General features: G+C 41.5%; 3 protein-coding genes across 3 annotated transcripts; all 3 read left to right on the top strand.

Moving 5' to 3' along the window:
- Positions 1 to 359: 359 nt before the first annotated feature.
- On the top strand, positions 360 to 827 carry CLUP02_09175 (uncharacterized protein; the record flags this gene model as incomplete). The annotated part of the gene is made up of 1 exon (XM_049288154.1): positions 360 to 827. The coding sequence occupies one exon, from the start codon at positions 360 to 362 to the stop codon at positions 825 to 827; it is 468 nt and encodes a 155-aa protein (XP_049145298.1).
- A 36-nt stretch (positions 828 to 863) lies between these two features.
- Positions 864 to 9878, top strand: CLUP02_09176 (uncharacterized protein; the record flags this gene model as incomplete). The annotated part of the gene is made up of 11 exons (XM_049288155.1): positions 864 to 962; positions 1107 to 1299; positions 1382 to 1470; positions 1560 to 1628; positions 1670 to 1806; positions 1923 to 2015; positions 2083 to 2154; positions 2217 to 2307; positions 2373 to 2445; positions 2502 to 2535; positions 9572 to 9878. 11 exons carry the CDS (start codon positions 864 to 866, stop codon positions 9876 to 9878), a joined length of 1257 nt encoding a protein of 418 aa, XP_049145299.1.
- Positions 9879 to 10889: 1011 nt separating this feature from the next.
- Positions 10890 to 12570, top strand: CLUP02_09177 (uncharacterized protein; the record flags this gene model as incomplete). The annotated part of the gene is made up of 9 exons (XM_049288156.1): positions 10890 to 10935; positions 10970 to 10993; positions 11037 to 11118; positions 11174 to 11513; positions 11578 to 11852; positions 11930 to 12077; positions 12150 to 12214; positions 12265 to 12326; positions 12359 to 12570. The coding sequence occupies 9 exons, from the start codon at positions 10890 to 10892 to the stop codon at positions 12568 to 12570; spliced, it is 1254 nt and encodes a 417-aa protein (XP_049145300.1).
- Positions 12571 to 13327: the final 757 nt, after the last annotated feature.

The raw sequence follows: 13327 nt of genomic DNA on the forward strand, positions 1-13327 counted from the left end.
TCGCGTGATCTTTGACTTCATGTACCATGTTGTAAGTCATGGAATTTGGCCTATGGTTGTCAGGGGCTTGCACGGTGATTTCTATGTGTCCTATAACACGATTCTGATATTTAAGACGTCTTTCTTCCAGGCCAATATTGATTTTTCCATTTTACATCAGGCACTTACAACTCATCAGTCTTTCTTTAACCACTACTTATTCAGTCACTCTCTACTCGTCCGTCATTTCATCACCGCTTAGAACCGCTCAGCACAGCTTGAAGGGTAGATTGCCCCCTTAAATTCCTTGCCCTCAAGCTCTATTGCTTAAGGTAGCTAGACTAACGTTTGTATAGCAAGCCTCACGTCAGACATTCAAGATGCGTTACACCACTGCTCTCATTGCTGCTCTGCAGGTTGCTAGCTTCGTCCAGGCCAGCCCTATTCTCTCTGACAGAGACATCGCTGCGCCTGTCGATAGCCAGGCTCTCGACGTTCGCAATCCTGGAGACATCGCCAACCTCGACGCCGACAAGATCGTCGACCTCGAGGTTCGTGGCATCGAGAAGCGTGCCACCGATATCACTCTCTCTGCGGACACCGGCTACTATAAGCGTGTTGCCTACAAGGGCGCCGTCATCTTGCTTCACCTCTTCTACGACCTGGCTGTCAACCACGTCGTCTTCTACTGGACCATTGACGGCACGACCCCGGCTCCCGGCAGCATCCCTCTCGCCTTTGACGACCCTATCGGCGGTGGTTTCCCTCTGAGACAGTACACCCACGACACTCGCTACAACCTTGGAAGTGCTATGCGCCCTGGTGATGTAATCAAGGTCACCCCTTAGATGCCAGTGAAGTCAAAACATTAAGGTCACTTGAATATGATCATGCTCAAGCTCCTTCATCAAGGTCTCGATGGATGGATCAAATTTGGTAAAGCCTTGGGAAATTTTGATCAATTCAGTCACGTATCCGAACAAGTCGGTTATCATTTAGACAGAGAAAGAGAGTAGCTTTCTATATATGGTCCATCATATATCACCAGCAATTTAACCTAAAATTGAAACACTATTACGTTGTATGTGCGAACGATGTGAATATTGGCGGCAACTAAGACATATCAGACAGCTTCCTTGAGAATACTGGAAGCATTGTTCTTCTTATTTCGCAAAATATCGGGGGCACATGTCCCTTATATCTTTCTATCGAGTGCTGTAACTGATTTTCTTACACCACGAGAGCTGAGTGTTTGTATTATCGGTCATTTTGGTTCGCAAAGTGACATCATTCTTCAATCTCTCGTGACTTTGTATCCTGGTCAGACTAGCGCATGGAGGTTTCGTTGAAAGTAGGTACTTAGTGACCGGAGGGTGTAGCCAACCTTTATGAGTATCTCAAGTTAGCGGCACCCCTCCTGGAGAGTCTTTCCTCATCGGTGCCCCAAAGTTCAATGCTCGCTGCTCTATCCAGGCATACCAGGGCGTAGGAGTTCGCCTCGTTTTTACCACACACAATGCCAATCCAAATGCCCAACAGGTGTCTCCAGGGGGCTAGGCAGCCTTGCTTGATGCTGTGAGAAGCTCGGTAGCGCCAGCCCAGGGAGGTGTTCGGATAGTAAAAGAAACTCGGTGAAGGTTGTCAGACAGGTTGGCTGGAGGGACCGCCATGATGTGCTGGCAATGTGTAGGGCGCACAAATTCCTTCAGAAGCCTTAAAGGGGCTTAGGAGGAGGCAGGAGAATGGGGCTTCCTATCTTGTGGACGACTCAGAGTCATGGCCGCACCTCCGAGTGACCTTGGTGTCTTACTATTTACAGCTCAGAGGGTAAGATTATAGGATTCCAGCACCCCGGGGGCGGTGAGTGCTTCCGTTGTATGTCTGTATCATCAGGAGTCATGAGAGAAGGGGTGTACTTCCACTTCATTCTCGTCCAATACAAGCCCCCCTATTCCAGGTTACCAAGACAAGGCAACTTTCGTATTCCTCAACATTGCCTCGTCCTTCTTACTTCCAGTCGGCATTAGCTCGATCACGTCTGCCTCATAGTGGTAGGCGAGCAGTCTTGTATTAGGGTGGCCGATGTGAACTTCCCATTTGAAGGCTTTTAACGTACTCATTCGGGTCCCGCCCTGCCCTTCATGACTTCTTCCTTGGGGTTGAGAGACTTCCTGAGTAACATCCGAGCAGAAAGCGCAGAGTAACCGCACCATGCCTCTGAGCACTTGCACCACAAGCAGGGCCAATGGGGGCGGGAGCTCCACCCCTCAAGCATCAGGAGGACATGTGAGCCTTTCGGTCGGTGGGAGCAAGCTTGATTTCTTGAGAGTGAGAGGCCGCGTACATGATACAGTGGACTCTACAAAACCCTCTTCACACCCATTCATTTGAAGGTGGCTTTCTTCCTTGGACCCCAAGTCTCGCTCACCCACCATCAGGAAGCTTCGAAATCTAGCGGTGAAGATGGTGAGCCCTCATCATTCCACTCCAGCCTTGCAAGGCCATCCACTCAGCGCTGGTAGCTATACCGGAGCCCAAGATGGATCGACAGCGTGGGTGTTGCCTACTTCTTTGTTTTTGTTAGTATCCCTATTATAGGGTAGTTAGTTCGAACCGTAGTTAACAAAGAGATTAATTAAACTATATAAATATCTGCGTAGGTATAAAAAGGAGGTTCTAACCGTAAGTTAGGCTAGCTACGATAATCGTAAATAGGGCCCCTAATTAGCCCCTATATAGTTAGTTATATACCGCGGTCGAATTAGACTTCTAATCCGATACTAACTTTCTCTTTCTTTTATCGATTTAACTACTACGGTTAGAGGTATAATTCGACCTCGGGCCCGTTTACTAAGTCGTCTCCTTTTCCCCCTTTTCTCTATTTTTTTTATATAACTTATCCCTCTATTCGTATAGTAACTTTTCTACTACTTACGAATTACTCTAATCCCTTATTTAGTACTATTTTTATAAAAGCGTCTATAAGGTTATCTTTATTATTAATCTAACGGATCTTAAGTATCTTACGCCTTTTGTACGATTACCTAAGGGCTATAATATCGATTATAAGCCTCTTTTCCTTCGTCGTTCCTAATTTAATAAGGCATTCGTATAGCGAGTAGGAATCGGTATAAATAACCGTTAAAATAGGTAAAAAGCTAATTCGATCAGTAATCTTCCTTAGCGTCGTTAAAATTGCATAAGAGAGGTTAACGCCGTTAACTATATTATAAACCTCCGACGCTAATACACTTCTCGTTACCTACTTACTTTTAGTTAATAAGTAATAGATTATATTACCGTATATAGTAAATTCGCTCTCGCCTATACTCTCGTTAGCTAGGATAATAATATACCCTAATTACGAAGTAAGGTCGTTATTATTTATAAATAACTTATTAACGAAGACGTAAAGCTTACTAGTCGCAAGGTCGATTGGGTAATAGATAAGACCTCGATTAAGATTCGTTTACTACTACTTAAGCCGCTTATTAAGTACCTCGATGTCTCGTTTAGTTAGATCTATAGCCTGCGCTACCCTAGTATAATTAAAAGTCGCCTCGGGCTAATAAATACTCGCAATATATACCCCTCTTATAAGCTTAGCCTTATACTACTTCTTAATATTAATTACGTTCGGGTCGATGAGTTTAATCTTCTTACCCTACCCCTTTTATTAAAAAACGACGGTTTCCCCTTCGATTATAAAAATCCCGCCGTTAAATACTAAGGGGGTATTTATTATAAAGACCTCTTTTAGCTTTATTACGAAGCCCGCTTTTTAAAGCTCCTTATCCTCTTTTTTTATAAAGTTAATATCGGATAGGCCTAATATATCGTCGGTCTATATTCCGACGATCCTAAATTAGTCGCTTTCGTACTCTATAACTAATAAGCACGGGTCGTATATAAAAGTAATTATTAATAGTTAATTAATATAAAAATCGTAGTAAGTAGCCTACTAATAAGTGCCCGATTCTGCGAGCCTATATAGTAGCTTAAGTACTTTAATAATCGTGCTTTCTAGGTACTTACTAGCTATTTGCTTTAGTAAATAGGCCAGGATTTTCCTTATAAGCCCTATAGCCGATTAGGTATAGGCCTGGGTAATATTATAGCTCTAAATCTCGTATCCCTTCTTCCGTAGCGATGCTATTAATACTATTATTAATCGTTAGCTATAGCGCTATATAGTAAGCAATTATATAAATAGCGTCGCCTTTTCGATATCGCCGTACCCCTAAATTACGTATCTAGACTTCTCGTACGGCTGGGGTGTTCTTTTCCCTTTAATCTTACGAACTATTCGTAATTTAAATATGCAGAGGTTTATATATTTTTCTAAGTCGTATAGGATAAATCGATAGACCCCTCGATTATAAAGAGTGTTTATTTTAATAAGATCTAATCCTTTATACGGCTTTTTAGTAGTTATAATTACGCCTTCTTTACGTAGTTTAACCGCTAGCTCGAAATCGGCTTTCTCTTTTACTATATAAAAGGTATTAATTACCTCGTTACTAGTAATAAATTGCCGCGTTAGGGCTTATTACCGTGGCTTTTTGCGACGTCTTACCGGTAGTATTAGTACCCTTTTGGTAATTTCCTTTTCCTCGTCGTCTATTAATACTATTACGACGATTTCGTTAAGGATAATTTCCTATACCTCTACCGTGGGTTATATAGCTTCCCCTAGCTCTTTTTCTTTTTATAGGCTAGAAATTACCTCGATAGGATCTATATAATATAGTCTAACTACCGTAATTAATACTTTGAGTAGCTAGTTACGATCTCTTATAACTACGCAAGAACGCTCGTTAATAGAAATTAATTTATATAGCCTAGCCTATTATTAAGTAATTTCGCGCTATACTCGTATATCCGAATTTAGGGGTATATCTAAATTAACCCTTATATCGGGCCTATTACGCGTAGTAATTACTTTATTAACTTACCTTTTTATACTTACCTCGCGTAGTGCCCGTATTATTTTTTTAATTACTTAAGCTCGCTAGCTTACGTTTAGCGACGGTAGCGAGGCTAAGGTCGTTCTTAAATATACTCTAAATATTAGAAACGTCAGTATAAGCCCGTTAGGCCCTATAGTGTCGTTATAGTATTTAAGTACCGTCTAGAAGCATTCGTCGTCGTTAGAATCGGGATTTTCCTTTTTAATAATTTTAAACGCTCTTTTTAATTACTAGTGCGCCCTTTCTATCTTTTTAATACTATAGTGCGCTTCGATAGGCACGACTTTTAACTATATACCGTAGGCCGTCGCATTTTCCTTAAATTCTACTAACTTAAAACTAGTACTAGCGTCGGTTCTAATACCGTCTAGCGGTCCCTAGTATATATCGATCTAGCTTTTTTATAGAGCTACCTATACTATTTTTACTTATAAATCCCGTAGGAATTGCCCTATTTAGAATAATATAGCCTCGTCGATTATATATAGGACCGGTTAACTATTTAAGTAGAAAATATCGATAACGATCTCCTAATTAAAATTAAGCTTATTACGTAATTTAAATTTAAATCTATATAGGCTCTACGTATTTATTTAGTATTAATAGTATACTTTTATTAACTACTCTAGCGCCCCTATTTCGATATTATTATTACCTAAATACTTTAAGAGGTTATATAGCCTCGCGACCGACGGGTAGCTAAATCTCTAGTATAGTCGTCTAAGCTTACTTTCTGTTAGGTAATTAATTAACTTCGTATCGTTAATAAGCTTTATAAACGCGTGCCCTTATTATCGTTCGACTATTTTAAAGTACTTACGGCTAGAGATTCTATTCTTTGTATTATTAAATATAATACCTAGTCGATTTATATTTTTTAGATATAGGAGAAATAGGGTATTAACGGGTAAGATATAAAAAGTTATTGTTCCGAAATACGTCTTTACTTTTACTATACCTAGGGCGACGATTTCCTTACTTAGGCCGAAGCTAATTTTCGTAATACCCGCTATCGACGTATTAAGCGTTACTAATACGATTTTCTATAGCGCCTAGAATTGCCCTTTTCTTCTTATTAACTATTACGATGCCCTAGTATCTAGGATAATCCTATAGAAATTATCTAGGCCGTACCTTTTGTTTATATAGAATGCCTATATAAGCTTAGTATTCGAGTGATCTAGGTAGTATAAAAAGGACCCCTCTAGCTACCCCTAGAATTACTTAGCACTATATCTCTTTTCTTTAAATATTAAAAAAGTAGAATTCTGCGCTATTAGATTCGTCCTTTCGCCCACCTCCGTATCCGTTATCTAAGGGACCTTCCCTTACTATTTATAAATAAAAGCCTACTTATTAAGGGCTTCTACTACTTTTTATTCGTTTAGCCTCGTATATCCTCCTAAGGCTAACGGGGTAAAGAAAGAGTAGTTAATATTATTAACTTCGTTATAATTTAATTCGTTAGTATAAGGGGTAAGATCTTCCTTATTTTCCGAATTTCCTATAGGGTGCGGGTACTTTAGGCCGCTAAATTAGCTACTTTCGCTAGGTTCCGTACCCCCGGATTTACCCTTATATATAATAAGGAATTAGTTAAATCGATAAGGGCTGGTTTTACTATTTACTACCCTTAATTTTCTATATTATTTATACGATTTAGCACGCTCTTCTTCGGAGTAGTTACTTAACTAATATCTATCCTTTTTATAAATAAAATACTACTTCTTTTATTACCCTACTCGCGAGTTAAATCTCTACTTATTTAACGAATCTAGGATTCCTTATTAGTAATTGCCGTACTTAGCTTCCTTTCTTTTCTTATTATACGTTTAGTTAACCTAATGTTATTAATAAGGGCCGTCGTATGCCTAGAAGTAGGTTTAGTACGGTATTCTCGCTTTAATATTAAAGCTAGATCTTAGCCTCGAGTAGAGCGTCTCGTAGTTTTTAAGTACTTAGTATAGAGTTATTTTCGCCTCTAGAACGCGCTAGACTGCGGTATAAAAATATCCGACTTTTTACTCGTTAGTCCCCTTATTTAGCTAGGTTTTTACTAGCTTATTAATTCGATTAATAAGCTCTTTAAGGATTTCTACTCGCGATTTGCCCTCTATTATCCTAGCTATAGATACGAAAGAAATCGCTCGTAGCTTAAATAAGAGCTCTAGATTCCTATCGTAGGTCTCGAAGCGGCTTTAGATTACGTTAATTATACTAAAAAAGTCGTTTTAATCGAGATTACGTACTACTTCGTAATAGTAATTAGAGGCTTTACTTATGAGTACGATATTAATTACTAAATAGTATTAGTATTCCCTAATTCTAACTTTTTCGTAATAATCGTAAAATATCGTTAGGGTTTCTTATAAGACCTTATACTTCCCCCTAGAGTATAATTTCTCTTTTAGGAAGATCTTTTTAAGGTCTATGAATTGCCTCGTATTTACTACTAGATTTTCGGTATTTATATATAATCCCTACGTCGCTACGTACTATTAATAACTTCGGGTAGTTTACCTCTTTTCTTACTAGCCGATTAGTACCGAATTTCGTATTAATAGTAGCGACGAGCTATAGATCGAAATAGGCAGAATTATCGATTATCGTACTTCTAGTACTATATTTTACTTCTATATATCCTTCTATAACGATAAATTACCGTTAGTAATTATAAGAAGGAAATCTAGGTCGTTCACCCTTTTTTTAAATTCGTTAAAGCGATTATACGCCCTATTGACTTATGCCTAGGTTTATATTACGAATTCCTCCTCTATAATCGTCGCTACTAGGATTTTATAAGGTTCTTATAATTATAATTGCGCTAGTAGTACCCCTTGTTTATAAAAGAATCTATTAACCGCTTTTACGATTCTTAGGCTTGCGCTTACGAACTATTTATCTAGCTAATAGCTAAGGTCGTCTACGATCTTATAAAATAGGGGTTACTCCTATAGCCCCTTTTTCTCATAAACCTTAGTTAAATAGATTAATACCGCGTTAATTTACTCGCCGTTAGGCTAATCCGTAATTCTATATATCTACGTCCCTTAATAATCTAAGTTAATATTTACCTATTTATAAGGGATTAGGATTCTATTTAGGATCGGGTTTTGTCCTCTTTTTCTTTATTTTAACTCGCTAAGGGTCGTGCTCTAGCTTATGCCCGTATTAGTAGTTGCTAGCGTATTTAATCTTAATAAGGATATATTTAATCTGCGCGCTAGTCGTAGTAAATCCGTACTTTTACTACCTAACGAATTTATTAAGGTCTAGGAGATTCCCGCTTCCTCTCGCCGTCTCGCTACTACTCTCGTTTTTATTATTTTTAGCGATTACTACTACTTTTTTAAATCGCTAGCTATTATACCTATTAAGATCCTCCTTTTTATCTAATATAAAAGGGTAGGTTCTAGTAGTTCTTTTTAATAATAATAGCGGTAAACGTTTATATTACTATAATAAAATATAATAATTAGTCTCGGGATTTTTATTAATTACTAATTTTTTAAAATTAGTAATCTCGCGCCGTAAGCTAGTATAAAAAGAAGCCCTTTAGCGGCCCTCTAGAGGATTCTTTTCTTTTCCCTTAGATCCTCGTCTTTTTAGCCTTTTCTTAGGCTAATAATAACTCTAATAAGAGGTCGTAGGACTACTTTAGGGTAGCTACTTTCTTCTTAAGTTAATCTCCGAGATCCGTAATACTTTTAACTCGATATTATTAGGACCTCTAAATCCCCTCCTCCCTCGTTAAACCGTCCCTTATATTATATTCCTAAGTAATACCCGGGGGGTAGTTAAGGGAGCTACGAAAAGGTCGTTTAGATCGCGGGCTTAAGGGCGTACTTATAAGATCCTTATAGTAATAGACTTTTTTATATACCGTAGATCTCTTAGCTTAATAACTCTAATAGGGTTACTTTCGTTACTAAGTAAGAATATTTACGTTTAGAGATCCCCTTTTTTAATCGCATAGTACTCTTTTATACTATACTATTAAGCCCGTTCGTTATACTAATTAATTAGGTAAGTAGTCGTCGTATAGGGAATTCCTTCTACCGATTTAACTAGTTAATTTTTAATCGTAGGCCGGCTATGGGGAAGTTATTTAGTAAAAAAGGCTACTTAAAACGACGGTAAAATACTAGTTACCTAAGTAGTTCCGTTAATTAGCGTAGTTTAACGTAGTAGACGTCGACCTCTCGTAAATAGTAAAGGGCTACGATTACTTAATTCCGTACGGCATTTAAGAATCGCCTCCTTTTTTATCTACTTCCGTAAGGTTAATTAATATAAATCTCCTATCCCGTGCGGTATTAAGAGGTCATTTCTTCTGCGTAGTAAGATACCTTACTAATCTATAATAATAGAATTTAATTACTAATTAGTATTAGTATCCCTATTATAGGGTAGTTAGTTTAAACCGTAGTTAACGAAGAGATTAATTAAACTATATAAATATCTGCGTAAGTATAAAAAGGAGGTTCTAACCGTAGGTTAGGCTGGCTACGATAATCGTAAATAGGGCCCCTAATTGGCCCCTGCGCAGTCGGCTGTATGCCGCGGTCGAATTGGACTTCTAATCCGACAGTTTTGAATGTGCTTGTCTAAAACACTTCCAGATCATCTACGAATAACCTTGTGGATGGCCATTCAAGCCATGACAAGCATGGGTCTGCAGAAATGTGGCATCCTACGCCTTCACTCACTGACTTTGTGGATGCCGTGCAGAGTGCGCATGAGAGGCTTGCAGTTCGAAACACCTCTGGCAAGCAGGCCAGGATGGAAGGGAAAAGTGCGGCTGCAAGCGCGCTGAGCGCCATCCCGGGGTTGAATTCGCTTTTGCAACCTCTCAAGCCATCTGAGGGCACCAAATCTCATCAGTTCACTGGAGGACACAAGGGAAACTTCGCGAAAGGGGGTCGCTGATGCAGCACATCAAATCAGGCTGAGACTACCTAGGCAGGTAATTATTCCACCGGGCCCCAGCAAGCAGAGACATAACGCAAGCGAGCTCACATGTTTTGGCCTACGAACACATACTAACTTGTAGCCACAGAGCATAAATAGTTTTGTGAAGATTCTGTTCAAGGTGCAAGCCGCAGTTCTATTGTTCATGGTCTTTGATGCCATCTACCTGTCTAAGTACGGAGTAGATGGAGCGGAGGCATCGGTTTTCGAGTGGGGGATACGTGGTTGCTGGAATGCAACGTGACTATGGATTCTTGGGGAGGCTCATAATGATGAATTGGTGTGGTGAGGACACCTTCTGTGGAAAGGCGAGACTCTGCGGCTGTAGACTCCTCTTCTGATAGATGCACCAGGCTCGGACTTGATAGTGTAACGATCAAAATCATTGAGATGCGATTTTCACTACCTGCCTAATCCGCTTCTCCATCGAAGAAACTCGCGCTGTACATCTTGGGTTGCCGCCACTTGACGAGCGGACTGACACGTCGCGGCATACTTTCAAGCTGTGGGCTGGATAACGAAGCCAGAATGAAGCTTGGATGCAGTGGTTTCTCGCTTGTTGGAAGCTCGGCAACACCACCACCGCACATAATGAGGGTTGCATCGACCGAGACAGGCCCCAATTTTCCCTGCCTCTGCAGTTCAGCTATGTACAAAAGGATATCGATAAATGTGATTGATCTGCTTTGCCTGCGTCTTGTCCACAATTCATTTCGGCACGCGAGAATTAGCAGCGGTCGGCCCGCTGCTCCCTTGATACACTGCGGCCCGTTTTCCATAGAAACAACATGGGATTCATACATCGCTGCCGAAGAGGAAAGTCGTAAAAGAACTTGCGACCCACGGGCAAAAGCCACCCTCGTTGATCTTGTAACATCCTAGAGAAAAGAAATCCGATGGCATGGCATTGGGGCTTTCCGGGATCAATGATCAACTCTAAGGGCTATCTTGACTTCAATCTCTTTGGCCATGTCACATCGTTCTACCGATCGAGAACGCCAGCCTGCCGACAGAGGTAAGGATCTCCGAAATCTTGCAGACAGCTGAAGCACCTGTGGCGCTGGAACGCTGGGGTGAGCTAGATCGACAGCTCCCACACGAGCGGCTGTCGTTGAGAAACATGTCTCTACAATGCGGGGAATAACAACTTTCGCGAGAGCTGGATTATCGTTGCTCTGGCCCGAGGCTTGAGGAGAAGGTGAAGACGAACTTGACGAAGATTTGTCTTCCCTCCAAATGCACCGACATGTCAGGCGATTTGAGGTAATTGTCGGTCAGGCAAGACGGCTTAACTGTGCCGTCTGCTTGTCTGCTGTGCCTCCATCATCCACGGCCAAGTCTGATCCTTCTCCTGGTCATCTTGCCGATAACAGCACCGATCACTATTCTCACTTAATTATTCCCGGCGCACAGAATGATAGCCATATATGCCAACTTCGTTCCAAGACTTCTCAATCACAACTTTCTTGTTCGGAAGACTACCCAAAGGCGGGTTTACTAGCCGCCCGTTACAACATCAACAGGGAGTACACCTTCCGTAGGATGGGCGCCAACCCAGATCCCTCCACAGCCTGCCGCAAGATCATCTCTTTTGTATCCCAAAATCCAGGTTGTCGGCTGCAGAGCTTACTGAATCCCTGCTATCCTGAGATATTAGACCCCAACGGCCCCAGCTTGTCCTAGGTTATCTTTTCAGGTTCACCTTCGGCCTCCCCGACTCTCCATCCTCCCCAACGGCTCGGCATCGATGGCATCACGACCTCAAGGGACTCGGTGGTTCTTTTGCAGTGAATCACCCCAGCAGTGGCCGTTATTCTTCTCCGAATCTGCTATACCCTCGAAAGCTCTAGCACCAACAACAAAAACAGCTCTTCCATCTGCGGCACAGAACTCCGTTGAAGTTTTGGCTGTGGCTGTGGTCCTGCCTCCAGCGTCATAGCAGCGCAGGCAACCCGGCGGTCCACAAATGTCAGCGTACCGGTGAACACTCGTCTGTCCTGGTGCAACAGAAAGACAGTCTCTCATCCAGCCGAGTGGTTTGGTCAGGGGCTATGGTTCTCTTTGCAAGCGATACCATGTCGAAGAGTCGCAGCAGTCTGCCTCGGCAGTGCTGCGAGTGCACCTGAAAACGAAGCTGTTGATCGGCCCCTTGTTCCGGTATGCCCCCCGTCCCATGATTCTATGGTGCTCTTTTCTCTGCATTTTGGGCGAAGCTGACCTATCACCTAGTCTGTGATAGCCGCTCCTTATGACACATTCGATTCGAGAAAGCTTGACGACATTCTTCACCGACAGTGGGCCAGGGTTATCCCTAACTTCAAACGACACTATCCTCCATCCATAGCAACGGCCTTTGGCCTTGCTTTATCGATTCGATGTCAAAGCTCAGTACGAAGACCCACGTTCGTGAGGGCTTGAGATATTCTGGTCATGGATAGAGCAGGACGCCCAAGGTTGTCACGGTCCCACGAATTCAAATCGTGCTTGTTGTCACTGGCCGAACTATAAATATGACGAGGACGTATCGTCCGGCGACAAACGAATCGAGACTTCCCTCATCGTCACTTCAACGCAAAGATCTACGGCACTTATCACCAAGCTCCCGTCTTCAATGCCTACACTTGTTGCTCTCTTTTGCTTCTTCATCTAGGAACCAACCATGTCAAACTTTATCTAACACGGCAAAGACGGCCGACTATATTATAGATTAAGCGATGGGAAATGGTATCCCTACACCGAATCATCCTACTCGGATACAACCCCGGCCTTAACCCAGTAATATTATTAAGGCCAATATGCCAAGCGACGCCCTAGCTATTATTAGTATGCGGACAACACGGCGGAAGCTAGAAGGTATATATTAATAGGTATACGACACAGGGAAGAAGCTCACAGAGGCCAACTGCTATTAGGGTCTAAAAGAGGAATTACTAAAATCTGCCCTTCCCTCGAGGTATACTACTAGCGCTCTATATATACCTAAGCTACTCTTTTATTACTTAGTCCCCCTCTTTATACCCCCCTAAGCTATCCTTTAACTAACGAGGCCTAACTAGCGAGGCTTAATAGGGTACTCCCTCCCCTAGGCTTCGTCCCGAAGCCTATTTATAGTTTGCGTACGCTACGTTAATCCCTTACTTAGGAGGTCCTTAGATATATAGTACGAGGGTAGGTATAAGCGGCGCCCGTCGGCCCGAGTATAGACCCCTTACTCCGGATAATAGCCCTATAATTCTATACCTAGGTCGCTCCTACCTATAGGCCGTCCTTACGACCGCTAGTACTTAAGTAGTCGTTACCCTACTTTTATTTACTAATATTAACCCCCTTTTAAGCTACTATAATTCTGAATTCCTTTTCTCTTTTTTTTTATCCGTAGTTATCCTTTTTATATATAGTTTTTTATT

This window comes from Colletotrichum lupini, chromosome 4 (assembly GCF_023278565.1).
Source record: "Colletotrichum lupini chromosome 4, complete sequence".
NCBI classification, from domain to species: Eukaryota; Fungi; Ascomycota; class Sordariomycetes; order Glomerellales; family Glomerellaceae; genus Colletotrichum; species Colletotrichum lupini.